At 35.4% G+C, this 26,715-nt stretch overlaps 4 protein-coding genes across 11 annotated transcripts; 2 read left to right on the forward strand and 2 right to left on the reverse strand.

The window, feature by feature from the left end:
* Positions 1–210: 210 nt before the first annotated feature.
* On the forward strand, positions 211–11,264 carry LOC131665946 (ubiquitin carboxyl-terminal hydrolase 36). Of its 4 annotated transcripts, none has more exons than XM_058938222.1 (9): positions 211–710; positions 4,145–4,747; positions 4,911–5,039; positions 5,131–5,357; positions 5,441–5,839; positions 5,915–6,303; positions 6,400–6,957; positions 7,189–7,340; positions 7,436–11,264. In XM_058938222.1, exons 2-9 carry the CDS (start codon positions 4,246–4,248, stop codon positions 7,768–7,770), a joined length of 2,691 nt encoding a protein of 896 aa, XP_058794205.1. In that variant the 5' UTR covers positions 211–710; positions 4,145–4,245; the 3' UTR covers positions 7,771–11,264. The 4 variants fall into 4 exon arrangements, with proteins under 4 accessions (XP_058794205.1, XP_058794208.1, XP_058794207.1 ...); XM_058938225.1 differs by having other exon boundaries at positions 6,400–6,936; XM_058938224.1 differs by having other exon boundaries at positions 4,932–5,039.
* Positions 11,265–11,430: 166 nt separating this feature from the next.
* LOC131665907 (vacuolar protein sorting-associated protein 8 homolog) lies at positions 11,431–17,383 on the reverse strand. 2 transcript variants are annotated; one of them, XM_058938151.1, is made up of 14 exons: positions 16,887–17,383; positions 16,503–16,778; positions 16,138–16,431; positions 15,667–16,065; positions 15,169–15,555; positions 14,638–15,093; positions 14,203–14,552; positions 13,730–14,119; positions 13,214–13,655; positions 12,973–13,140; positions 12,576–12,723; positions 12,237–12,480; positions 11,927–12,158; positions 11,431–11,857 (listed from the first exon to the last, which is right to left on the reverse strand). In XM_058938151.1, the coding sequence occupies exons 1-14, from the start codon at positions 16,968–16,970 to the stop codon at positions 11,756–11,758; spliced, it is 3,972 nt and encodes a 1,323-aa protein (XP_058794134.1). In that variant the 5' UTR covers positions 16,971–17,383; the 3' UTR covers positions 11,431–11,755. The 2 variants fall into 2 exon arrangements, with proteins under 2 accessions (XP_058794134.1, XP_058794135.1); XM_058938152.1 differs by having other exon boundaries at positions 11,432–11,857; positions 11,936–12,158.
* Positions 17,384–17,504: 121 nt separating this feature from the next.
* Positions 17,505–21,200, forward strand: LOC131665925 (ATPase family AAA domain-containing protein 3A homolog). The gene is made up of 5 exons (XM_058938182.1): positions 17,505–17,864; positions 18,632–19,106; positions 19,180–19,568; positions 19,624–20,258; positions 20,349–21,200. The coding sequence occupies exons 1-5, from the start codon at positions 17,642–17,644 to the stop codon at positions 20,517–20,519; spliced, it is 1,893 nt and encodes a 630-aa protein (XP_058794165.1). The 5' UTR covers positions 17,505–17,641; the 3' UTR covers positions 20,520–21,200.
* An 81-nt stretch (positions 21,201–21,281) lies between these two features.
* LOC131665928 (S-phase kinase-associated protein 2) lies at positions 21,282–26,586 on the reverse strand. 4 transcript variants are annotated; one of them, XM_058938187.1, is made up of 9 exons: positions 26,502–26,583; positions 26,283–26,350; positions 26,076–26,201; positions 25,735–25,955; positions 24,898–25,239; positions 24,385–24,658; positions 23,636–24,072; positions 22,856–22,983; positions 21,282–22,459 (listed from the first exon to the last, which is right to left on the reverse strand). In XM_058938187.1, exons 4-9 carry the CDS (start codon positions 25,758–25,760, stop codon positions 22,113–22,115), a joined length of 1,554 nt encoding a protein of 517 aa, XP_058794170.1. In that variant the 5' UTR covers positions 25,761–25,955; positions 26,076–26,201; positions 26,283–26,350; positions 26,502–26,583; the 3' UTR covers positions 21,282–22,112. The 4 variants fall into 4 exon arrangements, with proteins under 4 accessions (XP_058794170.1, XP_058794169.1, XP_058794168.1 ...); XM_058938186.1 differs by lacking the exon at positions 26,076–26,201; XM_058938185.1 differs by lacking the exons at positions 26,076–26,201; positions 26,283–26,350 and having other exon boundaries at positions 26,502–26,586.
* Between the last annotated feature and the right edge of the window lie 129 nt (positions 26,587–26,715).

Below are 26,715 nucleotides of genomic sequence, written 5' to 3' on the forward strand. Positions count from 1 at the left end.
AAGATTAGCTTAATATATTCGACTTGTGAAATTTTGTCAACAAACGGGCACTCGAATAAGTAAAATCAATCCTGTGCAACGTTCAAATCAAATTTAGCGGTAAAAATCAGTGTCGACAACCATGCGACGAGCGAAATCCAAAATCACTGCCAACTACACAATGCGCCAGCGCGACTCGCGAGTATCGTTCTGGGGCCGGGGTGCTCTTGCGCGACTTTGCTGGCTCGCGGTCTTATAGTTGTGTGTCTGCCTGTCTGGTTTTTCTCTGTTGTATTGTAACAAGGTCAGGGGGCGTCAGGAAAACGGAGGGAAAAGCGCAAACACGGCCGGTGGCATCATGTCGATGCGGCTATGAGACTGGTCAGTGACAAAAGTGCGCGCGTGAGCCCTTGGCCCTTCGTCTTGATCATCGGACGCCGTAGCCGGCTACCTGCAAGCCCGCGTCGTGTCAACTGAAAAGTGCCATCGTCGCCGCTGTCAAGCGTAAATCGACGACGTGCTGCAAGAAGCAACATCCTCAGGAGGCGTTCTGTCTACGTTGTTGCTCATATTTATCGTTGCCCACGGCTAAAGTTATGGACGTGGTCGTTGGCTGTGCGAGCTAAGGCGGTGAGAATCATCATCGCCGTCAATTTTACTGCGAGTGTGTATGTGCTTAGATTGACTTCATGTTTCTCGTGAGGGTTCACACCGAAAAAGCCGGATGTGAGGTGAGTACATGACGAGCACACACGCAGATTTGCTTCTGAACGCGACAGACATGCTCAATCCTAAACCTTGTGGCGTGTGTAAGTGTGCCGCAATAGCTGACTACACTCGTACGTGTACGCGATTCATTTGTACGCGCGAGCGAGATTAAGGGGAAAATGGAGCACAGGCGCTTTGGTCACTTCACGGAGACAGAGGGACGGGAACGAAATAGTAATCATTTAATAATGAAGCTTTCGCGAGAAAAACGAAGCACAACGTGCAAGATTCGAGACTCCCTACACGCATTCTCATTGGTACCGGAACTACGCCAACTTTTACGCGCAAGACCGGACACTCCAATCTTGACGTCAGAAATACAACGATAATACGAAAAAAAGCGAGAATGACGAGTGACACGCAATGATTTGGGGGTTATTGGTTCATGTTGAAGGCATGAAGGCGGCAGCCGCGGCGCCGCACTATCATTCATGCGTCTATATAGATATTTCATACGTATTATTATTCTGTCTGATGTGCGCGCGCGCCTGGCTTGTCATGTACATACATACATATGTTATACGTATAATGTATGTATATAAGTGTTGGTACGTCGGGATGAAGGAACTCGGTAGGAAATCAATGAAAATCGACCCGACAAAATTATAGTAAAATTACACTATATTGTCAAAGATAGCAAAACTCATTGATAACCTTAACTCATCATTAACTTGCCCAATTTGATTTTTGTTAATAAAAAAATTTCAACAGTTCAATACTCTCAGATCAGTAGTTCTTGGAGTAGTTAGGCAAAATCAAACGCAATCTATCCCATCAAAATGTCATTATCCGTTAAAGGAATAAACAGTACTCATTGCAAAGTTGCAACGATATATTCGCATCTTAAAATTCAGTCGGTAACATAGATTTTCACTTCTGTAGGACAAAATACCCTTTCTGACAATAACTACCCTATTATTAGAGCTGTATATGTTATTAATATATGGTTATTTTTTAAATAACCGTTAATGTTAATGATCCCTTAGACATGTATTTTTTAGTCCGGTTAAGTCTTGGAATACTTAAATCCTATTGGTTATTAAAAAAATAACCTATCCCTATCGGTACAGCTATTACACTGGCGTTCTTAGGTGGATGTTGCCTATGTTAAAGTAGTTAAAGTATCTCTGGTTATTTAAAAAATATCTCATCCTTAAGGATGCAGTCATTTTCAGATAGCAGTCCTTTTTGAGTCTACTTTATCTACTGATTTGTCAGGTGCACGTATGGCTGTAAAACATAGTGAGCAATAATATTTGTATCATTGCTAATCATGCGCTACGTTTTCTATAATGTTTTTGGGTCGTTTTTCATCAATTTCTCGTTGAGTTCCTTTATTCGATGTGTCGAGGGAGGCCACGCTCTAACGCTATCACACGCCGACGCACTTTTCATGTTACGTATTATACTCGCCGTAATGTACACGTTTCAGTTTGTGGAAAATTCAGGTCCTGAATTTAGAAAATGGGTTAGTGATTCAGAATTCTAATATTTTTCTATTTCCTTTGACTTCCAATCAATTTGGTGAATATAAGTGCAAGACATGAGTATGGTTTTTATTACAAAAAATATTGTAACATCAAGTTTTTTATCAAATTAATTGTATTGAAATTTGTTAGCATGGTAATTGTTTTCTGTTAATTGTTAATAAAAAAAAAATTTTCAAATGTAACAGCAATGATTCAGTGCCTATATGAGAAAGTGACTTGATACACAGAGAGGCCTAATGATTATAATCAATTTTGGAAAGACTGTATCGATGTTAAATATATTTTCTTAAAAAGAAAACACATTGCGACTTTGATATTGTAAAAATCTACATATCGAACTTGACCGATCAATGATAGAACTGATAGCAATAGTCGTAGCGTGGTATCTCTCGTACTTTAGTGGTAGCCACTCTCGCACGACTCTATATATGGTGATATTCTGATTATCTCTTCTGGATTTGAAAAAATTAGATACCAAACAAACGTAAGAAACCAGTATTATCAGCGTAATATACAAGTCCAAGTATTATCCGCAAGTTGCGCGAGCGCACACGTCAGTGAGAGTACTGAAAGTGCCGAGAGATAGAACGGCGCGCTGACGAGTAGTTCATGTCCGGGCTACTAGATGATAAGTTAAAGAGTACGACGATCGCGGCGGCGCCTGTCCCATGTGCACTGCAAGAAAACGCGAGGAAGTTGTATACGTCAAAATAGGAGTGAAAATTTCGTTCGTTGAAAAAGGTTTTTCTGATATGGAAGTTATTTCTATAGTTGATGATAGTATATAATCAGCGAGACACGTTGCATGTTCAACGGAAGGAAAGGCAAAAGAAACTTCGTTCGGAGCAGCAGTAGCATGTGGTGGAGATATCGAGACACGTTCTTAGCAAACGAGGTTTGTTTATCTCGATTCTTAACGGGAATGTATACATCTCGCGCAAGATCGATCTCGTTTCTTATGAGCGCGTGTATAGGTTGTCCACACATATTAGACTGACGACACGACGGGTAGTAAGGGGATAACCTAAAAGTCGGCCGAGCGACCTCGTGTCGTGGGTATAGTGTGTGTATAACTACTGCAGTAGATATTTACGAGTACACGCTTCGTACACAGGCTCTCTGCTACAGCTTTGCAAGTGCGCGCGTAGCTTACATCACGGGTAAAAGCGCGAGCGAAAAAAGAGGGGGCTACTCGGAAATTCAGCGTGGCGACAACGTGCGCTTATACTTGCGTATAGTGCATGTATTCCGTGTATGTGTTCGTACGGTGTAGAGCGCGCAGCAGCAGCAGCAGCACAACGGCATAGGACGATCGATAAACCACTCTCTTCCTGCAGCGTGTAGTATATAAATGTCTTGCTTGTTCCTTTTTTTTATTGTACTCGATGGAAATGCCTTATTTCTTTCTTTAAATTTGGATTTGCCGATATTATAACGAAAAACATTATTATATCGGACTTGTAGTCTCATTCGTTTTGTGAAGTTTACATCTCCCGCGAAGCGAAGTATGAATAGGTACTGTCACTCCGCGAAGTTTGGAGAATGCGACCACGTGTGCGCCGGAAAATCTGCCGCTTTCCGCGCGCAGACTACCTATACGTAATTCTTCCGAGGCGCCCTGTATTGATACACTTCATAACGTAATTTTATATAGTTATCGGTCTCGATTCCATTAATATAGTATTCTTCAAAAATTTTGATTATTTTGATAGTTATATTAAAATCGCCGAATTCTAAATCTGTTTAAAATAATTAGTTAAAAGTAGTTAATTTATTACTAAAAAATATTGACAATTTCATACAAGAATTTGGTTTTTTCATCAAAGCATTTTTAAAGCCTATATGAATTAGGTGCAACTTTGAAAAGACAAGAAGTTTATATGATACAATTTGATATACTGTTTCAGAGAACTTAGGCCAGCCGTGCCTACGAGTAATTTTTATTTAAAAAGCTACTTAATTATTTGGAGCAGTGGCTGATCCGGACAAAAACGCAGAAGTAAGCAAGATGCCAGCAGTGAGTGTTTGCGACCCACTGGCAGTGGCATTACGTCACAACTTGGATGCTGCTGGCCAGTCCAAAAGTTCGGATGATTTGAATATAAGCTTAGCAGGAAGTGCATCACGTATACTCAGAACTGAAATAGATTACGAGGAGACTGATAACTATAGATCAACAGTCCAGGAGCGTTTAAAGAGTAAATACATGGTTTTGAGCTTGCCCAAGCAGGATAACACTGAAAATGGAAAAGTCAAAGAAGGAGCTGCTGCCTGTTCAAAGACTTTAGATAAGGATAAAGAGCCCAGGTTGCCAGAACCTAACGTGGTCTTGTATCCTCCGGACAAAGTTAACCTTGGCTGGAATAAAAACTTTCCTATAGGTACTGGCATGTACAATGTTGGAAATACATGCTATTTGAACAGTACCCTACAAGCACTTTTTCATGTTCCTGCATTAGTTAATTGGCTGCTGTCTGACTCACACCACAAATCAAAGTGTGAGCAAAACGGTATGACTGCATTTTTTTGCTTGAACCTGTAGCAATATTAGTGTAACTCATTTTCACCTACTTAGTTGCTGACTTACTTTTTTGCTTTTACATAATTGTTATTTTATCAATATCCTGTAGTAGCCTGTCTTGTACTAATTTACTGTTCGATCTGAAACAACAGTCAGACATTGTTTTTTTCTAGATGGAGGTTGCGAGTGCCTTACATGTGCAGTAGCTAAAACTTTGCAGTATAGTCATGAAAAAACAGTTGTTGCTATCAAGCCGTTTTTGGTTTACAATAAACTTAAACGTGAGTTCAATGTTTCTTATAAAAATTTTAAATATCTATTGTTTTCTTAATATATAATCAATTGTTTTATTAATTTAAATGTCTCTTACAGTTATTTGCCGAACAATGGTGCCAGGGCAACAGGAAGATGCTCATGAGTTTTTACGTTATCTGTTGGAAGGAATGGAAAAAGCATATTTAGCGAGATATAAAGCAACTAAATTAGATAGTTATTCAAAAGAAACTACTCCTATTAATCAAATTTTTGGGGGTTACATCAGAACTGAAGTGAAGTGTCTTCAGTGTCGTCACGTTTCTACAACTTTTCAACATTTTCAGGTACTGACATTAATATGTTTACAGTACTGAAAGTGTTTACAATACTGAATCAATTAATTTACATGAATTTTTCTTTTCTAAAGGATCTTCTGTTAGATATTCGAAAAGCAGGAACCTTGGATGAAGCTTTAGCTGGTTACTTTAGTCAGGAACAGTTGGATAACAATGACTACAAATGCGAGGCATGTAAGCGACGAGTACCAGCTACAAAGCAATTTATACTTGAAAGACCACCTAAAGTTCTTTGCGTTCAGCTGAAGCGATTTAGCGTATTAGGGGGCAAGATTTCACGACACATAGGTTTTAAGCAAACAATTGACATGAGTCCTTACATTAGACGTAAGCCGGGTGAACCACCTAGCAAGTTGACTTATAAACTTGCTTCCATGGTTACTCACATGGGTCCGTCTGTCAATTGTGGACACTATACTGCCATAGCACAAGTATCGTCGGGCCAATTTTATTCTTTCGATGATTCTTGTGTAAGTATTCAATTCTTAAGTAGACGCACATCTTTACCGATATACTTTATTAACTAAATTATTTTTGTAAAATAGGTTCTTCCAATCGTTTTTAGTAATGTAGTCAGCACTAATGCTTACATTATGATCTTCGAAATGGAGCCATCGTCTTCGTTAAACTGCCAATCTCACAACAACCAAGTCATGAGTACGAAGAACGATTCATCTATATCCAAGAATCCCCAATCTTTTTCTAATTCGAATGGATTTTCGAGCAAATTGCTAGACGGCAACAGTGGTAGCAAATTAACTCCACCTAGTAAGAGCGACGAGAACGGTTCATCTTCGAAGCCCAAGGATCAGGAAAACAATTCAGTGGCACCATCGCCACCGCCACCTCCACCGCCTCCTCCTTTAACCTCCTCAACTAATAAAAGACGTAATTTTATTGGACCTCAGTTACCACCTCACATGGAGAAAAATAGGTACGGTTTCAAACAATGCTTTTGATAGGACACGCTTACAATTATTTTTTAATATTTTTTTTTGTAGAAATCATTAGCTACTAATTGTTTTTTTAGACTGTACGAATTGTCGAAGAATAGTAAGCTTGTAGATTATGATGGCGATTCGAGCGACGATGACGGGAAAAATGGGTCGTCATCATCGAAGTCTCTGCGAGATGAACGCCAAATCGTCAAATCTACAAATAATTCTCTCTCACCCGGTTCCTCATCAAACAAGACCATAAAAGCCAACGGCAATGGTTACTCACACTCTCCAGAGATTTCAAGGCCCCCGTCAACTCAGAATGGCAACGGTCATCACTCGTTGTCTAATGGAGTCGACGCGAGCAACGGAGTTGGCAGTAGCAGTAGTGGCTGCAGTAGTAGAGGATCATCGCCACGAGAATCATCACCTAAGAATGGTCACAGCGTTAATGGTAAAGCTGAACACAACAACGGTGGTTCGCCTTCGACGGATGACAAGTGGTACAACCCCAAGGGGCGCTCAGATCCACCCGAGCAAAAGGTTTACACTAAGGCTAGCGTCAATCGTGGATGGCAAGTTTGCAAAGACAGTTCCTCGCCTTCGTCAGCCGCCCCCGTTAATGGATGGTCAGTTTCCGATAATGTACCGTAAGTTGATGTTGTTTGGGTCGTTTATTTGAGTTTTTGTTTACATTGTTTCATCTAAAATTATTAGCTTTGGAACCCATTAGAAAGTAGTTTGAGTTTGTAGACAGTAATTGCACATTGTCGTAGTTTTAATTTATTTGTTTTGTTTTTTGTGAAATTGTAGTTTGTAGATTACGTAATTATGGATATTGATTATTAAAATAGCAACCGGAATTTGTTTTCTAACTCTAGGGATGAGATTAATAGCAATGGCAATAGATTTAATAACCAAGCAGCGTCTCCAAATGCTGCCGAAATGAGAAGTTTTAATGGAACGAACCGTTCTGATACGGTTGCTCAACTACAAAAACTTTCTCATTGGGGTTACGGGAATTCATCTAATGGTGAGATATTTATTATATATCTATCATATGAAATGCAATAAAAAGATGATTTTCCAAACACAACATAATTAAATTAATAATTTTTTTATTTTTAGTTCACAGTTGGAATGGCGGCAAGGCACGTTTAGAGCGAGAAGTAGATAATCAACGACACCAAGATCGCAAACGTTTATATGAAGATGAGGAAGATGAACTTGACCGGGGTCGTTTAAAGAAAGTAAAACATCATGACTACAAAAATCACGACGCACGGTACAACCGTTTTCAAGAACATCAAAACAATGGTCTCAAATGGAAGTATAATAATAATAATCATTATAGACTTAATCACAATAACCATTCTTATCGACGTCACGGAAATGGCGGCAATTACAATAGGCAACATCATCGATATCATAACAATAAATCGAGAAATGGCTGGCATAGATAGGAGTAAGGCTAACGGCGTGAGTTTGCTAATGATGTTACTCACCTTAGATTAGTTGCACAGCGCTCGATTAAGACGAATCGCGATAGGTTAAGTCTACGATTATAAAGAGAAAACGCTAATTAATATGAATTAAGAAAAAATATATTATCAAAAATAATGTGGTTTCACTAATAGAGTAAAAGAAAGTTGAAAGTTTCCGGTAATTATGATTTTCTAAGAGCCCTTTGAGTTATTGCTGTTTCTACATTTTTTGTAATTCTGTATGCATTTTTTTATTTGTTCTTTGAGTTATAAGCGAATTGAGTGACTCTGTAAGTGTGAAAGATGGCAATAATCAGAATTGCTTTTAAAAGTTTGCATTACCTAACAAAAAATTTAACAATTGAATTTGATTTCAATGATATATACTTTACAAAACCACTTGATACTATGTTAGGAGGTACCCGTTTGTAGGACAGAATTTATTCCATTGACGTTATTTTGTTTGTTTTTAATTTCTTAATCGTTCTGCAAAGAAAACAAAAAGAAACGTCGTATATTCCTTGCATTTGATTACTGTTTTCATTCGTGCTCTTGTATGTAAATTCGTATGAGTTCGAACTCGTACGGGCGTTCTTTAAATGGAAATCGATAAAGAAAAAGGGCGCCAATAGACTGCACTGGTATATCCGGATATACATGGTTTTTTATATGCCTGTTTTCAAGTAGTGCGTCTTATAAAGTGCGAATTACCGGAGGCATTTTAAATATGAAAAATTACGATTTTTCTGGAACAATGTTATGACCTCGTACATTTACATGGTCTATTCAAAGCACACTTTGAAACTCAGCCCCTAAAAATAATAATTATGCAATGTAGAAATTATGTAAATTTAAAATTATTTTTAGTCTTACATACTATAAGACACATTTTTTGAATTTTTGAACTTATAAAATCATCACGTCCGTATATTATATGATCTATCAACGTAGTTGCCAAATATTTTATTTTAAAAAATCAGTGATCATTTAAAAATATAACTATAAATTCACGATAGTTTCTTAATTCAATTGAAAAAATATATTATAACGGTATTTTGAAATCTCGATGAATTTGAACAACGTACATTTAACATACAGTTAACATGTAAAGCATATGAGTATGTGCTGTTTGCATCATTTTTTTTTCTGTTTCATTTGCAACTATGTCTATTGAATAAACCATATAATCAATGAAATGTTCAAAATAATTAACTTGAAGCGTGGTCTAGGTTTATAAGGGACTTTCTACATAAGTAGACAACGGACATCGGATATCGGCCATCAGACGTGTACGATAGTAAAAAAAGATAATCAAATGATATGTAACTGTACTAATAACGATAAAATAGTATATTCCTATTTTTTATCATCGCTCATATCCGGTGCAATCACGGATTACACTCAGATGTGAAACAAACAATTAGTTTTTTATCTTGATAACCTCGGCACCCGTCTCCTTATGTAGAAAGCCCCTAAATAATTTTATTAAAATTATATGATTATTCATAAATTTGTATTATGTAGTTTCAGATAATTCAATTGTATTCCGTTTGTCTTATTCCCTTTAGAGCATACCTAAAAAAATAGAGAATCAATTTTCCGTCCTTTGGCCAAAAGAAAATTAGGGGATGTATAAGAAATGTTTTGGTTTATAGTTCAATTTAAATGTTCGTTGTAGGTTTCAATCAATTAACATTCAATTTCGTAATGCAAATATTGTTTTTACGTCCAATATAATAATCAATAGTCAAGCCATTATACATTATGATGAAATATTAAAAATGTTGAACGATCACCCCTATTTTTCCTAGTATGTGAATTATTTACACAATCTAATGTTTAACGTGCATCTTGTAACATTAGAATATAATATTATAGAAAAATCAAGGACCGAGGCTGGTATTTCAAAATTTTATCAAGTTATATTCTATAAATATTGTAAATAAATATGTATGACTATAAATTATCTGCTACCTAAAATTAAATGATGATGTTTTATTAAGTGACTGAAAATAAAAACCATTTCTAAACGTGCACTTTTTACGGCTTTAATGTCATTTGTGTTTATTGAATGATTAGTAGCTTTTAAACTGTAATTTTTTGTATTGGATTAAAGTAAAATCATAATTTTTAATATTTGCAGTTACTTGTATTTGCAGCAATTCTTTAACAGAATGAAAATTATTCTGGTATTGTAGTAATAAAGAACGTGAAAATCGCTCAAAATTGGAAAATCACACCAACAGCGGTCCTTTGAATGATCTTATCAATATTTTATGAAGCATTGAATACTCGAGATGATGTAATTGGGCAAAAATTATATTATCCGTATCTGATTCAATATAGAATGTCGTCTGAAATGCTGAATCTACAGTTTTTATCATTATTTACGCATTTTTATCCAGTTGCTTTGAAACATATAGTGTTTCACTTAAGAACCATAGCCCAACTGTAAAATATACCTCTTTATGTTAAATCTTACTGTAATATTAGCCAAAAAGTTAGGTGATTAGCTGTAACAGCTAGTTTTTAGGGAAAAAATAAACAATGATTACTGAGTATATAACGATGAATGAAATATTTAAAAAAAGTGAGAAAAAGCTAATGTTTAATTCAAATCTAGTGTGTAAGCAGTTAAAGAAGGTCGAATTTGAAGCTAAACAATAGCGATATATAAATGCCATTCATATGCGCATGCACGCGTGTACATTACGGGTGCGTCAGTTCGAAGTGTGTTTTCAACGTGAAAAAGTTAGAGTGAATTATGAAAGTGGATGTGGAATTAACGTTTACCTGTGTATAGACAAAATAATTAGTAACAACATTGCAAACAAGAAATCACTAGAGAAAGGGACTTTAAAACCTATTTCATTTTTAATATTTCTTCGGTTAATATTGTAGATGATTTCATCTTATTCAACACATGAGCTTCCGTCAAAGAAAATGTATAGGACTATAATTTAAAAAGCTGTTTAACGATTCGGTTATGTTTTTCTCACGAACATTCTCACAATTGTTTCAATTAGCAACGCGTATTATCAATTCTCTAAACGGTCAAATTTATTTCAGTGTTCGGAAGTTTTAAATGATTTGAGCACAGTCCTTTTTTTCTTCTATACTTGCGATTGCTCATTATTATACATAGTCGATTAAGCCTTTGTTTGACAATTTGCTACTCAAATGAAAGTAGTCCTTGTTTTTTTGTTTTCTTTTTTATTTTTGAATGTTATCACCTTCCTTTGTTAAACATTTTGTATTTATTCAAATTTGAAAAAAATTATCGTAAATTCCAACTTATTAAGTAGAGATTATGTAGTATGAAACAGATGTATTATAATTTCCATGGAAAATGCCTTTATTGTTAAGTTAACAGCAACTTATTTACAAGAAAACTAATGACGAATTGGAAACGTCGCTTTGGAATTATTTATAACATAAACTTATTCAATATTTTTATATAAGTACAAAACACAATAAAGCATTAATAAAATAAATGCAAAACTTAATATGGTTGTTCTTTTTGTCAAATCCAATACAATTTAAGTTGTCTTTATAAGAAATTTGAATAAAGCAAAGAACAAGATGTATTTAATTAACATTATTACATGTCATATTTCATGTAGAGAAGGTTTGGAATGAGAAGGCAAATAACATTTTTCCATAGTATCATATGGTAAATTATTTATCTTCGGAATAATTTTTTAACATTATAATAATATATTTGGATGATAAATTATGTAATTAAATAACATGGAAGAATTGGATAACCATTTCATCACCGACGTTACATGCATATTTAAAATGTTTCCTTTTTTTATACACAGTGCAAAATTAAATGTACAGTAACTAAAATTATTTATACAAATATACAAAGACTTTGAGCATACACCACGCTGACTTAGATTGATCTGAACTGATTTTTAATATGGAATAACATCAGTTTAGATTGTTAGTAATGACTAGACTATAAAGTATCTTCTAAATCTGGCCAAGGAACTGGTGGTGCAAGTCTTAATGAGGTAATTTTACTTCGCATAAAGGCTGGAGGGTCCAATTTTCTTTTTTCCTAGACACATTAAAAAACAAACATTAGTAATCAACATTGATCTGTCCTCATTTCAATTAAAATAGAAACCTGAGGTACTTTAGAATTTATATTCCGAGGTGCAGGAGGTACAAAGTCTGTGACAGGATGTGCCCAACCCTTTGTATTAATACACTCATAGCACAGTTTTGGTTCTGGTAGGCATTCTAAATGATATGTATGATTGCAACTGAATATAACTATACAATCAGCAGCATGAGATAAGACTTGTCTACAAATGGGACAGATCATGGAATTGATAGAGCGTGCCTTTCCTGCATCTCTGCAAAATTTTTTAATCGTTTCATAAACAGTTGACTTTGAATTCTATCATTATCTAGAAACCAAGTAAATATCTTACTTTAATGATTTTTTCAATGCTTCATGAAGTTCTAGACTAACTAATTTAGCGGTTGTTTGTACGAGCACTTGATCATATTTAGACTGTGCTAAGACTCCAGTTAGAAGCTGTCTAACATCTCCCATGGTACCACCAGTTAATAAAGGTTGTTTTAAAATATGTTCTAAAACAGTCGCCAAAGCAGTCGTCCCACTCAACGTTTGCAATATAACTTTTAACAATTTTTCACCTAATTTTTTACTTGCTGTAAAGTAATTATTGATTATAGATCATTTTTAACTAAACGGTTGTTCATTAAACTTTATAGAACAATATCAATATTGAAAAATAAATACCAACTTTTTTCAATGTCATTATTCGACTGCAATGATAGAACGCTTTCAACTAGCGGCAACCAGTCAAGAACTCCAGCTGACCTTCTACATAAATTTGATAATTGAAATGTAATTCTAATGGCTTCGTCTTCAGTTGATTCGCTTTGTTTGCTCTGTAGCAGTAAGTGAAAGTGTGTAAGTGAAAAGTATCGTTATTAAAAGATATATAATATATAAGATTACTGATATTACAAAATGAATTCTATTCGCGATATAAATTGCTCCGATAATAAAATTTTATTCTAAATGACATTATTTGAATAAAACTGCGATATTTTAGATACTGTGATAAATAAAATATAATAGTGACGATGAATGCATCTCAATAAAATAATAATTGAACAAAAAAATAACTATCTCACCACATCAATAATTTCGGTAAGTCGACCGAGTAGAAGGTCAAAGGCATCCTGATAGTTACCCGATTGTTCGAGTAGAATGGCTTCCGCATCTTTGCGATTGACTTCTTTAACTATCTGTAGAGCTTGTTCGAGCCGACAGCCATGAGATCCTTGAAGATGTCGCATTACCTGTGTGAATATCATGAATTGTTCATCGAATACATCAGCTTTGACGTTGCCATATTAAGTTTTAAAAATGTACCCTAGTTGATTCGATATCGCACATGAGTCTTAAAAAGCGCTCCAAAGATTCTTGCGAGAGTTCGAGCTTCGCAAAACTTTCATTTTTCTCTGATTCTGAGTCGTCTTCTTTATCACCGAATTCCGTTTCTTTCTTTTCAGCTTCCGTATAACCATACAAAGACGACAGCAATGCATACTCACATTGCGGATCGTCTTGGATACTTTGTAAGAGTTGATCCATTTGATCGGCAAGTCTTGTCGTGATTATATTCGCCAGGCCAGATGTATCGGCTCTGACAAGTTGATGCGTATGCTTTTTTACAATTTCTTCCACTTGAATAGTAGGCAGTTGTTGCAGCAGAGGTAAAATTTCGGAATACCTCGTAGAATCAGCCATCATACACTGACACACTGACTCCCAATCACCACGATTCGTGTGTAAAAGCTCAGATACTCTTAAGCTACAATACGAACATTATCGAATAAGTATTTAGATTTCCTTGAATGTGTAAGTACAAAAAAATCGTGAACTCACAACTCAGCTTTTCGAGTAAGGTTTAAAAGTGTTGTTTCTGCTATACTACTAAGTTTGTTCCCGTGAATGAGTTTTAGTATAATATTTTCGCGACGGGGTTTCGCTTCCCCGATTGTTTCTATACAGAGCATTTCGATAATTCTAAACAGCGAGTTAGGCTCTAAATTAACGGTACACTCAATCACTTCATCCGCTATAAAACCTAAAACGAATATCTTTTGCTCGTTCGACAAGTACTCGGAATTTTCTGGGTCTTGTGGTGTGCTTGCCGTAACCATGTTAAACAGTATGTCTACAACTCGTTGACGTTGCCTAAGACCTATTTCAGATGTGAATTCCGGTTCTTGAAAAGCCATAGCAACAGCATCGAGGAAACCTTTAGCATCGAACCTGCAAATCACAGTGTAGTTCAAGAATATGTCAAATAACAAAAATATTAAATTCAATAACTTTAAGCAACTTATTTTATAAACCTTAAAAGTGTCCTAAGATAAGGATACTGTTTCTCTGAATCACTGGCTTGGCTTGAATGTTGAGATAAAAGTGCTCGCAGAACATCTGCCTTAACTTTTCGTGGCAGTCCTTCAGGCAACTCACTCTTTCGTGGAAATTGACGTCCCGTTAAGCAGCAGCTCGTGTAAACAAGAAGAGCATTGCCTAAATTAATGCAATCCCACGGCTGCGCACTATCGACACTATCTAGAAGATGTTTTTGTAACACGGGCACTAATTGATGAATCGGAGCTGTGTAATCGCCTAAAGCTGCAGTTTGTAAATGTATTAGAGCTTCCCATAAGCTTCGTTGTTGACAAATTGTTGTCACCTGAAATAAATCAATAAAATCTATTATGTCAGTACGACTGTAATTCTACATCTTTAAACAGTTCTGATCAAGATGCTAGTTATACCTGATGAATGTCTAAACATTCGACGTTCAACAAGATTATAATAGCTTGTAAAGAGTCAAGCCTATCTTCCTGATTATAAAGAGCAACAAGTTGTTGAGCTATAAAGGGAGGCAGCTGTGGTGTCAAACTGGCTTCCAACAACGGTAACTCCAAAGACCTCAGATAGATGGATTTTAAATTCTCTGACTCGGAGACAATGTCCCATAGTTTGCCAAATAACACATCAGTACACTCGAGTTGTACGCAGTACTCCACGCAAGTACTCACAATCTCCTGCTCGACGCTGCTGCTATCAGTGGCAGTTGGAAGTTCATCCATGTAACGCATCAATACTTGGCACACCTTATCTTGGATTATTTGTTTACGTCGCTGTTTAGAGCCGCGCAATCCAACGACGGCTTTAGCTTTGTCTCGATAGAAATCTAGACCTAATTCTAATGCTTCTTTGTATCGTTTCTGAAATAATAAAGTCCTATTGAAACATACGATACGAGAGAATCGAGAATCTTACAAGTGAGCTTTGCTAAATACCTGTATAGTCAGATGACGCAATCTTTCCATCCAGGTTCTCACGCAAATAGCGTGCAGACTTTTCATGCCGAGAAGTAGAAGCTGCGAGCCATACGTGACAACGCTGTTGTAGCAAGCTCGCTCGCCCGCGAGGGCCATTGCTTTGGATACATTGCCACCGGTCGACAAACCTTTGAAATGACTGGACGCGTAGGAAAGACCGACATTGCTTACGTCCAGGGTTTCTAAATCCTCTTGGGTTCGGACGTCAAGCAAGTGAAGCTTTTCATGAATGTCAAGTACTGCCAGAGACCTCGAGTTTACCCAACGTAAATTGCTCATTGTGTAATTTAAAATAATGCGTCGAAGAGGCATTAATCTCACTCTCATGCCAGCTTCACTGCATACCTAAAATAGTAGTATTTATTTAATAGTATTGTTAACACTCATATAATATAATCTTCATAATTGTTTCGTAAATTGCGGTCTATGATTCATAGGTATGTATAATTTACTTACTTGATAAAAGTGAATTACATTATTTCTACCAAGTGCAAGCACGGGATCAACAACTCTCGTAGCGTTAACAGAACGTATGACAACTAATTGCCAACCAACTAATGGTGGAGCAATAGGAGGTCCATTCAATGGATGTGTTAAGACGACGCGCATTCTTGGTCTGATGCAGACGACAATAACTTTTGATAAAGTTGCCATGGCAACTAGTACATAACTTTTTAATGGATGTGTGGTTACTTCATCTAGAAGTAACGGTTCAAGGCTGCAAACCTCTCCTCTAGAACCGCTAAATAAACATTTGCTATCACAGCCTCTCACCCCCATAGTCCTAGTGAAACTCAATTCAAAAACTGAACCACCACTATCACTACAAAGTGCTAGTTTTGGAGAATCTGTAAACTAAATTTAAACATGAATTAAAATTAAATTACATAAAAAATGAGCTTCATTTAATTCCAAATGTATATTTACCTTAACATGTAAAACAGCAGTTCCTGGAGGATGAACATCTATTAACATTCGTAGTACTTTGCCATTAGAACTATCTATCATTAAAATATGTCCTTTAGCAAAGCCTACAAGAATTCTGGTCCCATCATGATTAAAGCAAAGAGCAGATACCGATCCTTGGTGTTTTGTATCTCTGTGACACCACCTCAGAGTCTGAGAAGAGTCAAATCCTAATACTAATCCATGGCTTGTACCAACTACAAACATATTTGCACCAGCTGCTACTGCGCTTGCAAGTCCAGCATTTATTTTATCCTGTTTAGGTATAAAATTGATTTTAGAAAAATAATTAACTGTTATGTTATAATACTTATATATTTATGTACACTAGCTGAAGCGATTTGAGCACAGATTCCTTTTAATATCACATGCCGTAGAATAATACCAGACTGCGGAGGTTGTCGGGTTTTTGGTCTGCTTGGTGAATTGAGAGACAGCAAGCTGCCAACACTTATAGTTTCACTGGTCGATAGTTTTTCTAGCGAAACTGCTCCCAAATCATCATCTGTACCAGATAACGAACCACAATCTGGCTCAGCTAATATACTTTCAAGGGAAGGTAGCTGGTCTACAGCAGGTATTGCATATTCTGCATCATCCAGCTATAAAATAACTCAGTAAGACAATGAATTTGCATACAGAATTTTAATCAAATCATCGAGTGTCGAATTAAAAAAGATGATAAAACGTTAGTCTGACGCGTAATTTACCTCCTCAATTTCCAAGTTAATAATATCAGCAGTGAGATTATCCTCAGAACCGATGTCCGAATTGGAGCCGTTTTCCTCGGCCATTTTTTCCTCTTATCAATAAACTTTCTGGTGTTTATACAAACGAATCCTCCTACACTAAACCATCAGCCCAGAATATTTGCTTGCGTATAAACGAGTAATGGCTAGTATAACAAGATGATACTTTGGACGAACATAATATTCGTCCCGCGAATGAAACTCATAAGCAACGTTCGTTGTCCGGCACATGATACAAAACACAGCTGTGGGGTGGACCGGGCGACGATAAACAGTGGCAAAGAATTCCGTCAATTTTTCGGAGTTTCGTTTCTGACAGAAATTCGGACGTATGTATAATGCACGTATGCACATGCGCGCCGTTCGAGTGCTCGTCCCACCCACACACATATATTATCCTCGCGAGTCCAGTGGTCCAGTTAACTCATCTCTCGAATATACACTGGTGTAGTACACAATCTCAGACAGGTCAGGCTCATCACAAAATAGGAAGGCTACACCAGTCGACCGAGAGATAGCAGTAGTCACGAGGAGCAAAAGCCGCATGCTCACTGCTCAGTCGATGTCGAACAAGTCGAACACACGACTGCTGGCGAGTGCGCGTGCGATTTGAAAAAGTGTGTGTTACGGCTATTCACAAGCAAGCAAGCGCGTGGTGGATCGTGGTCAGTTGTAGAGTGCTTTGTTGGCGCGAGCAAGATTTATAGCTGTCCAGGATGTCGTGGCTCCTGGGCAATCAGTACAGAAATCAACAGCCGCCGCAATTCCCACCACCAACGGATGGAACTGGTGGAGGTGGTGCTGGTGCCGGTTCACCCGGCGGAGGAGGTAGCGGAGAGCCGCCGTCGAAGGCGACCAAAGCTCAAATGGATGCTTATAGATTCGACTCGAGTGCCCTTGAGAGAGCTGCTGCTGCAGCTAGGGAACTCGAACGTTCTGGTACAAATTTATGCTTTTGTTCCAATTGACTGTCATGAAATTTGATTGATCATCGGCATCACCGGAGCACGTTATAGTTATGTAAGGTTACGTAAGGTTTGAGGTTAGACTTGCCATGCGTTCGTCTGAATAATTAATATTCGTATGCCGGAGAGATTGTGCTGATACAAGGGATTCTTTTCGTGATGTTTGTAGCTTCAAAAGCATCTAACAGCTTTTGTTCGAATGCATTTTTATAATTTTTATGATACAACCTGCTCCAGTTTCAATGCTAACATTAAACGAATGTTTTATTTGTTTTAATCATCTGAAAAACGTTAAAATTCTATAGTTTATTATAGTTTATTTACTTTAATATTTAATTTTAATATACAATAATTTAATATTTAATATAGTCATTGGATACTTATCGAGTCTTACTTAATTGTTACGAAATGCTCTTTTGTTTAATGTTACTATTATTATACGCTTTAAAATCGTATTTCTACGTACCATAACGTATAGCTCGTTTTATCTTTCGTTGAATTCAAAAAATAAAGTTAAACTAAAAGTTACAATATCATTAATCGTCATAACGAAATGTATTTTCATACTAACAATATTGTTGTTAAAATACGACCTTAATGTTTTCCAAATAAGATAGACAATTGATGATAATGCAGATGTCAAGTTAAATTTTTACTTGATTAGAACTTAAAATAAAAACTTTTTTATATTCATGAAAAGATAAATCAAATTGGTCACTTCAAACTATTTCGATATTGCAGCTCACGCCAAAGAAGCGCTGGAACTGTCTAAACTGCAAGAGGCAACGAGACAAACGGAGTTACAAAGTGAGCTGAAAAAATATGAGGCGGGTATCGAGCAGATGAAAGCCGAGCAGAAGCGAGTCGAAGGCGAGGAGCGCAGAAAAACCATGCAAGAAGAAACAAAGCAGCACCAAATGCGAGCACAGTACCAGGACCAATTGGCAAGGAAACGATATGACGATCAATTGATACAGCAACAACGAATGAACGACGAAAATCTACGACGCCAAGAGGAGTCTGTCGCTAAACAAGAAGCGATGAGGAAAGCAACGATAGAACACGAAATGGAATTAAGGCACAAGAATGAAATGAAGAAATTGGACGCAGAACTGAGAGCCAAGGCGAAAATTGACAGGGAGAACCAAGACTTGAATTTGGAGCAAATCAGACTAAAAGCCACTGAACACAGAACTACCGTAATGGAATCGATAAAGTGAGACTCATTGTTAATATCATCGATTTATTAATAATATGTTCGTTACTTCATCCACAGTAACTTTTTACAGAACTGTCGGCTCGATTTTAGGCTCGGGCGCGTCATCATTGCTCAGCGACTGGGACAAAATTATGGCGGGAGCAGGTGGTTTGTCGCTCGTCGCTCTCGGCATTTACACTGCCAAAGGTACTACTGGAGTTGCCGCAAGATACATCGAGGCACGTCTCGGAAAACCATCTCTCATTCGTGAAACTTCACGTTTCTCTGCTATCGATGCTCTCAGACATCCCATCAAAGCGGTGCAAAAGCTCAAAATTAAACAACAGGATGCGCTGCAAGGCGTCGTGCTTGCGCCAAAACTCGAAGAGAGGTTACGCGACGTTGCCATTGCTACCAAGAACACGAAACAGAATCGTGGAATGTACAGAAATGTCCTTATGCATGGACCTCCAGGAACCGGTATGTTTATTGAATAGTTTTAAATAGACAACGACTAATTTTTATTTGACTGCAGGTAAAACAATGTTTGCCAAACGTTTGGCACAACACTCAGGAATGGATTACGCAATCCTGACAGGTGGTGATTTGGCTCCACTTGGTCGAGATGGTGTAACGGCCATTCACAAGGTCTTCGATTGGGCATCGACGTCGCGCAAAGGTTTACTGCTCTTCATCGATGAAGCCGACGCATTCTTGCGCAAGCGTTCCAGCGAACACATAAGCGAAGACCTGCGAGCGATGTTGAATGCCTTTCTTTATCGTACGGGTGAGCAAAGTAGCAAGTTCATGCTGGTCTTGGCTTCAAATACACCCGAACAGTTCGATTGGGCTGTAAACGATCGTCTAGACGAAATGGTTGAGTTTTCACTTCCTGGCCGAGATGAGCGTGAAAGACTCATAAGGTTGTACTTCGACAAGTTCGTGCTACAGCCAGCTACTGAAGGCAAACGTCGACTCAAGCTTGCCCAATTTGACTACGGTGCGTTGTGCAAAACGATGGCTGACATGACCGAAGGCATGTCTGGTAGAGAAATTTCGAAACTAGGTCTAGCGTGGCAAGCGGCTGCTTACGCCTCTGCCGATGGTGTACTTACAGAGCAGATGGTCGTCGAGAAATGTACTGAGGCTGTCAAACAGCACAGACAGAAGGTTGTTTTTATTTCCTATGTTTTAATGACTTACTGAACTTTGCAAGTTTTTTGGATGACAATCAACGATAACACTTTTTTTTTTGTTTAGGTGCAATGGCAAAGTGAACAAGAGAGGGCAGAATCCAAATCGATTTATGCAAGTGAAAAGGATCAATCGGTGATGCACGTTAGAAAAAACGTTTCTGCCATCGAGCCTGCACCCGAACATGAATCCAAATTACCCGAACAGGAGTCCAAGTCAGTAGCGGCCAGTGCTTGAACTTACTGTTCATATCAATAATAGGAAACCCGAAACATTGTAAAAAAATATTGAATATTACTCTCTGCAGTGATGGAATGAGCAAATGAACTATTATGTGGCTCTATTGGCTGTTCACTATATTTTCAATTTCTTTAACATATTTTTTTTAAATGATATCACCTTTTGCATACTGGAGAATTTCGTTTAAGTAAATTCATTTGTATTTATATGTAATGAATATCGAGCTTAGAACGAAAAAGATTCCACTATTGTAATGCACAATCACCTACATGTAATCCTACATAGGTACTGAGTTTTTATCATTCCTAGGATTTTGCCATTTCAAGATAGTTTTGGACTATTTTTATTTGGTTGATGACATTTAAAAGTAGGTATGAAAGTAGTATTTTATAATTGACAATACTTTGGCATGGATAAAAACTCAGTAACATTGTACTATACTTACTTTCGCGCAAATATGTCTTAATTCTATTGAAACGTTATTTTGTTATAAAAAACATGTATAAATGTTTTATTCGAATATAAACTCATGGTTGAGCTGCTTTTTCTTAAAAATAAAAGTGGTTTCACAATTTTTAAGCCATTTTTATTCCACCTCGAAACGTGTAAATTTTAAAAGCTGTAATATAGTTTTTGTTTTATAAATAATAAAGTTAAAAACAAAAATAACTGTTGAAATATACTGTCTTGAGTTTATACTTTCAAATCCTTTTTTCAGTACTTAAAATAAATAAAAACTATACTACTTTATATATTCAGTTGTTTATTCATTGCAATCATAAACAATAATAAAATTACAAAATGTCGCTTGGTTTTGTTAAATACGATAATATTTGTTTCTAGTTATCTAACTAAAGTAATTATAAAAAAAATATTGGTTCGCTTTAATCGCAAACAATCTGAATATTTAGGTAAAGGTACATTTGATTAGCTGTTTTTTATGCAATGTTTTTTTCTATACAACTTTTCATAATTCTATCTTAATCGATAATTATTGTATTTACTCCAATTGTTTCCCCTTTTTTTCAATAAAGAATAGCGTACATATATCACGAAAAATATTTTGCGGTGAAACACATTTTCTCAACACACAGCCTTGAAAAAATTAAGCATAGTGCTTTTTTCTTTCATCAACATTGATTGACAAGTTTATTTATGTACAAAATGCTAAATATTATAATTATGATAAATTAGCCTAACTTTTTAGACATAATAAGTGATTGTATTATTTCTTAAAACAAAATTCAAACTTAACTTTTTATTGGAATTCCAATGACAATTTAATATGACCGAAAACAAATGTTAGTAACCAATTCCATTGAAATGTATCAAGCGATAATTTGTGAATTCAAAGAATTTTCAACTAATTATTTTATCATATAAATATATTCCAACAATCTTATAAATCTGTGAAAATTTATCCCAATAAACACTTCCTGACATTTATAATTTTAATCAAATCATGTGAGTATTGATGTTTTTTATCATTTGTATTAAGATAAATATGTAGTCCCAGTCTAAGTTATAAAATATATCATTGGTTTGTTCTTGAAGTTTGGCAACAATGACTTTACATATAAAAATAGTATTTTAATCTCTCACTCGAAGCCCCCAAATACTAGTTCTGCGGACTCCAACAGTAGGTCTAGCCATAGAGCTGTATAAACACTTGTTGACTTCCAAATTGTTATATTTTACTTGAAAAGTCTTGAGTACCTCATCTGATATCAGTCCAAATATATCTAAGTACCTTAGTTGTGGCATTAATGCTAATCTAAGGAGCATAGCTGTGGGAATACTGTAACAACGACTAAGCGACAAGTGCTCCAGTTGACTCAGGTTCATTAAACTTTGAACTGTGATAATAGTCAGCATTGTACAATCACTCAAGTCTAATTCTATAATATGAGGGCAAGATTTGATCAAATCTGCGACATCTGCAAAAATTAAATTGAGTTTTCATAAAACGTTAGTAGTTTAGTATAGTTAAGTTTTAACATTCTATAGTTTCAAAAAGAAACAACAAATTATAAAATTTGTTTTCTTCTACTTTCAATACTGTCTGAATCTGAACTCAGTTTGGTGCAAGAAGAATGGTTTATGAAACTATTGATAAACATATATTGTAAACCACAATTTCAAAAAAAATATGTATTAATTATAAATCTTAACATCTATTTTAATAAATGTTATAGAGTAAATTGTTAAAAATCGGTTAAAATCTAGTTTATCAAATTATACATTGATAAATATAGTGTATAAGTATATAAAAAGCTTTTTAAATAATTAACATAAATATAAAAAAATTATATATACAATGAAAAGATAATTACTTTCATCTGTCAATGTTTTTCGACAACCAGCAATATTTAATCTAGTGATTGAGGAAGGTAAATGTTTACACAAATAAGCCATAGAATCTGCATCTAATCCACACCATGCCATGTTCAGCGCTGTTAATCTAAAATATTAGAAACAATTGTATTAACGAAAAAATAACTGCAAGTTTTTAAATTTAAATATGAATGATCTTGTCTCAAATACAATTATACATAACTTATTTTAATTAGATCAAAAATTGATTAAACGTTTAAGTTACGATCTCATGGCGATATTGGCAATCGGCAACAAGTAAGAAAGTGGTGGGGCTAGACTAATATATCAATTCAAATCTGTTGACAATTGAAAGTTTAGGGGGGGGGGGGGGGTTGTGATATGCAACTGAAAAATGTATTTGCATTGGACCCTAAGGTATCGTCGGTGATACGAAGATACAACAAATAAAATACAGCAAAACAATGATCAGGTTAAACATAGTCTACAAGTATCCACTCAGTTGTGTACTAGTAGAAAAAGAAAAATAACTATAGCTGTTGTTTTTATTTTGATTATAGATGAAAAAAATTACAATCATGTAATAAATTAAAAATTTCTAATAATTTGAACTAAACAGTTTGCATTGAAACTAATCAGCAATGAATTACTGCAGATAGAATATAATTGAATGATGCACATCCCCCACCATCACTTTTTCGTTACTATTACCTGTTGCCAGTTATTTTTACAAAACCGCACCTTTATATAATAAAAATGATTCAATTGAAAAAACAAACCTTTTCAACTGTACAATATCTGTTACACAATCAATGTTCATACCCTCACACATTGTCAAATTCAAAATTTCTAAGTCTTTGTTTTTACTTATGGCTTTACAACTAGTGACATTTAAAGTACACTTTTCTAAAGACAGTTTTTTCAAATATTTACATTTAATTAATATATCAGCTAAATCATTACTAGTAACAACTGCCATAGAGAGATCTAAATGTTGAAGTTTACATGTGTAATCCTCAGAATATATATCACTATTTGGAAGAAACGCTGGATGTGCAATCTCAGCTTGAGCTAATCTCAAAATTTGAATTCCTCTTGGAAGTATATGTCCCAAAGTACCTTCATTCAAAACTTTACTTCCAAGATCTAGTCTAGTCCATAAAGCTTCATCACAAGCTATTCTGTGCCATCTTTTGCAGACTGACATAGATCTGACCTAAATTTAAAGAGATAAAAATTAAGAACTGCGGTTCATTTTAATTCATTTTTACTATTTAAGCAATGTAATTTACTAGTGCAAGATACATTGTTGAGTAAATAAAATAATTAGAAAAATATGTGTTAAGAAATATAAATATAAAAAGTGTATTTGTATGGAAGCTATACTGTAGTAAATAATTCTCCAATTATAATTATATTATAATTATATAAAAACATTTTTCATCACTGGTGGCTTATGACAAGTATGCTCTTTATTTATTCTTTACCTAAGTCAGAATAGATATTTTTAAATAAAAAAATAACTTACTAAGCATTTTTTTGGAAGCCATTTCATGATCATCAAAATCATCTCATCTGATAGCTTATTAAATTTATCTTCTCCTGTTATTGACGATTTTTTCTTTCTTCTAAATAAATAAAATGAATCTGTGTTTGATTTATCTGAAGCATCATTTGAATCCTCTTTAGAAAAGTTGTCTTTTCCTTCAACAAAATTTTCATGTTCTACCCTTGATGAATAGCCTGATTCATTGTTGATTGTGGAAAAGCTAACAGCATTATCACTCTCAAAAGGATCCAATCTTAAAAAAAATTAGTATAACATTTATTTACATTAAAATTAAGATAAAATTTTTAATAGAATTTAAAATGATGGTAATTCTTGTTTTATATAATAAATAAATATTAACTAATGCTTTACCTTTCATGATAATTATTTAAAATTCAGATAATGATTACTTTAAACAAAGACATTATCCATTTATCTTATTTACAATATAAATTTATACAAATTCCTTTTAATAGAAAAAAGATATATTACCTATCTGGGTTGGTCGATTCAAAACTTGCTGTCCTGAATGTTTTCTGTGATTGGTAAGTTGAATCAGAATGTTTAGCACGCATTTCAGCTTCAAAATTTTTTGGTGATATGGTACATTCTTGTGTTTTTAAATTTTGTAAACTTTCATGACTACCTTCTCCATCAGCTAACATACCAACTCCCATGTCTTCCAATATTTCCGGCTCAACTAAACTTGTATCACCAGAGCATGACCATTTCTCATTCTCTCTTTCTTCTGTACCATTTACATTATTGTTACAACCATCATCTAACTTTATCCTCTTACTGCAAACATCATTGTACATATTTATTATTTCTTGCCTTGAAAAATATTAAAAATTCATTAACAACACAAAATAAATGCTACCTCTCATGCGATTTACAAAATATTTTTACTTTATTTTAATATATTTCGTTGAAGTAGGATGAGCATATAAGTATTTAAATTATTGATATAATTACCGATATTTTAAACAAAATACATGGATTTTAAAATAAAAATAACACTGATGATAGTTAGGCATGCAACAGGTGGGTAAAACCAAAAAATATAAATTCTACCCCTGACATAATTTTACAATACACGTGGAAAACGAGCTGTTTAAACGAGCTGCTTTAATTAAAAATAACATATTGAAAGCGAAAAAACAAACTACAAATAAAAAATTATCTCCACAAAAAAATGAGTGAAATAACGTCTGGAAATATATTAAGGGTTAGGGGTAGGAAAAATGACGCAGAAAAGCCAAGCTGTTAGTAGTGAACATGCATAGGCAAAATGCAGTAAGACGCCGAACCCCAGACAGATATTCTTACCTGTTGTACCAACACGTTTCCGCCATCGTAATTCACAAGTAATTCGATCACACCTATAGAGACTTGTGAATGCGATTTGATTGAAATGAAAAGTCGTGGACTAGCCGGAGAATTGCGCGCTCTTTTTCCATATGCAAATTTTCCTTCCCCTTCGAATCACTGTCTCTCTTTCCCACTCACTGTATACTATACCATCATCGTAGCGCGCGCTGTTTCATTACCTGATGAATAAGTAAGATGTGTGATAGTATAATACAGTTGAAAGGTTGCAATGCTCCGATACGTGAGCGTTCGCAGGCACACCACGACTATTTACTCTACTTTCGAGAAAGAGAGCGCACCTTTCCTAACAGAAAATTTTGGCCTATCCGACCCCCTCTCTGTCCCCTTATGAAACTCTTCACAGCATGTACTGCTGGATTCCACTTGTTTGACTCATTTTCACTATCCTTTTATGAATGAAACCACTTTTACCACATAAATATTTGGTAATATTAAAATTCGAAGTGTTATATTTTTATCAAAATAGACTATTTAAAAAAACGTACGTATATAAAGAGAGCATTCTGGAACATTATCGGCCCACTCAAAGAAGTCAGGCAATGAAAATATAAATCTACAATCGGAAAATCATCAATGAAAAAAATGATGGTTACTGAAAACAACGTTTCAGCGTTTTACATGATCAACGTATAATCGGAATATTTTTGTAAATAAAAAGTAAAACATTGACGTGGACATCATCTGTATAAACGATGTATACTTACAGAATGAGGCATCCGCCGCCACGCGCGGCAAAACCGACTGCTTGGAACTGTTATGGCGGGAAACGTTCACACCGCTTCCCGCCAAGACAAGTCGACGTGTTCAATGACGCTTAGAACAATTTATCTTTTAACAAATATTTGTAAGCTTCAAATATTAATCGTACAGTCAATGTCTGTACGATTAATCTTCATTGTCAAAAAGTGAATTCATTGA

Source organism: Phymastichus coffea, unplaced genomic scaffold (genome assembly GCF_024137745.1).
Source record: "Phymastichus coffea isolate CEN01 unplaced genomic scaffold, Cenicafe_Pcof_1.1 PCOF00055, whole genome shotgun sequence".
NCBI lineage: Eukaryota > Metazoa > Arthropoda > Insecta > Hymenoptera > Eulophidae > Phymastichus > Phymastichus coffea.

What these genes read in the sequence shown, in the direction of transcription:
- LOC131665946 (XM_058938222.1), top strand. Translation starts at nt 4,246, where the DNA reads ATGCCAGCAGTGAGTGTTTGCGACCCACTGGCAGTGGCATTACGTCAC. An exon ending in ATCAAAGTGTGAGCAAAACG is followed by an intron (nt 4,748 to 4,910) that starts GTATGACTGCAT and finishes CTGAAACAACAG; the next exon opens with TCAGACATTGTTTTTTTCTA. An exon ending in CAACTTTTCAACATTTTCAG is followed by an intron (nt 5,358 to 5,440) that starts GTACTGACATTA and finishes TCTTTTCTAAAG; the next exon opens with GATCTTCTGTTAGATATTCG.
- LOC131665907 (XM_058938151.1), bottom strand. Translation starts at nt 16,970, where the DNA reads ATGGCCGAGGAAAACGGCTCCAATTCGGACATCGGTTCTGAGGATAAT. An exon ending in TATCTTAGGACACTTTTAAG is followed by an intron (nt 14,120 to 14,202) that starts GTTTATAAAATA and finishes TGTGATTTGCAG; the next exon opens with GTTCGATGCTAAAGGTTTCC. An exon ending in CTTACTCGAAAAGCTGAGTT is followed by an intron (nt 13,656 to 13,729) that starts GTGAGTTCACGA and finishes TTCGTATTGTAG; the next exon opens with CTTAAGAGTATCTGAGCTTT.
- LOC131665925 (XM_058938182.1), top strand. Translation starts at nt 17,642, where the DNA reads ATGTCGTGGCTCCTGGGCAATCAGTACAGAAATCAACAGCCGCCGCAA. An exon ending in GCATGGACCTCCAGGAACCG is followed by an intron (nt 19,569 to 19,623) that starts GTATGTTTATTG and finishes ATTTGACTGCAG; the next exon opens with GTAAAACAATGTTTGCCAAA. An exon ending in TCAAACAGCACAGACAGAAG is followed by an intron (nt 20,259 to 20,348) that starts GTTGTTTTTATT and finishes TTTTTTGTTTAG; the next exon opens with GTGCAATGGCAAAGTGAACA.
- LOC131665928 (XM_058938185.1), bottom strand. Translation starts at nt 25,760, where the DNA reads ATGGCGGAAACGTGTTGGTACAACAG. An exon ending in GATATTGTACAGTTGAAAAG is followed by an intron (nt 22,984 to 23,635) that starts GTTTGTTTTTTC and finishes CTAATATTTTAG; the next exon opens with ATTAACAGCGCTGAACATGG. An exon ending in AAAAACATTGACAGATGAAA is followed by an intron (nt 22,460 to 22,855) that starts GTAATTATCTTT and finishes TAATTTTTGCAG; the next exon opens with ATGTCGCAGATTTGATCAAA.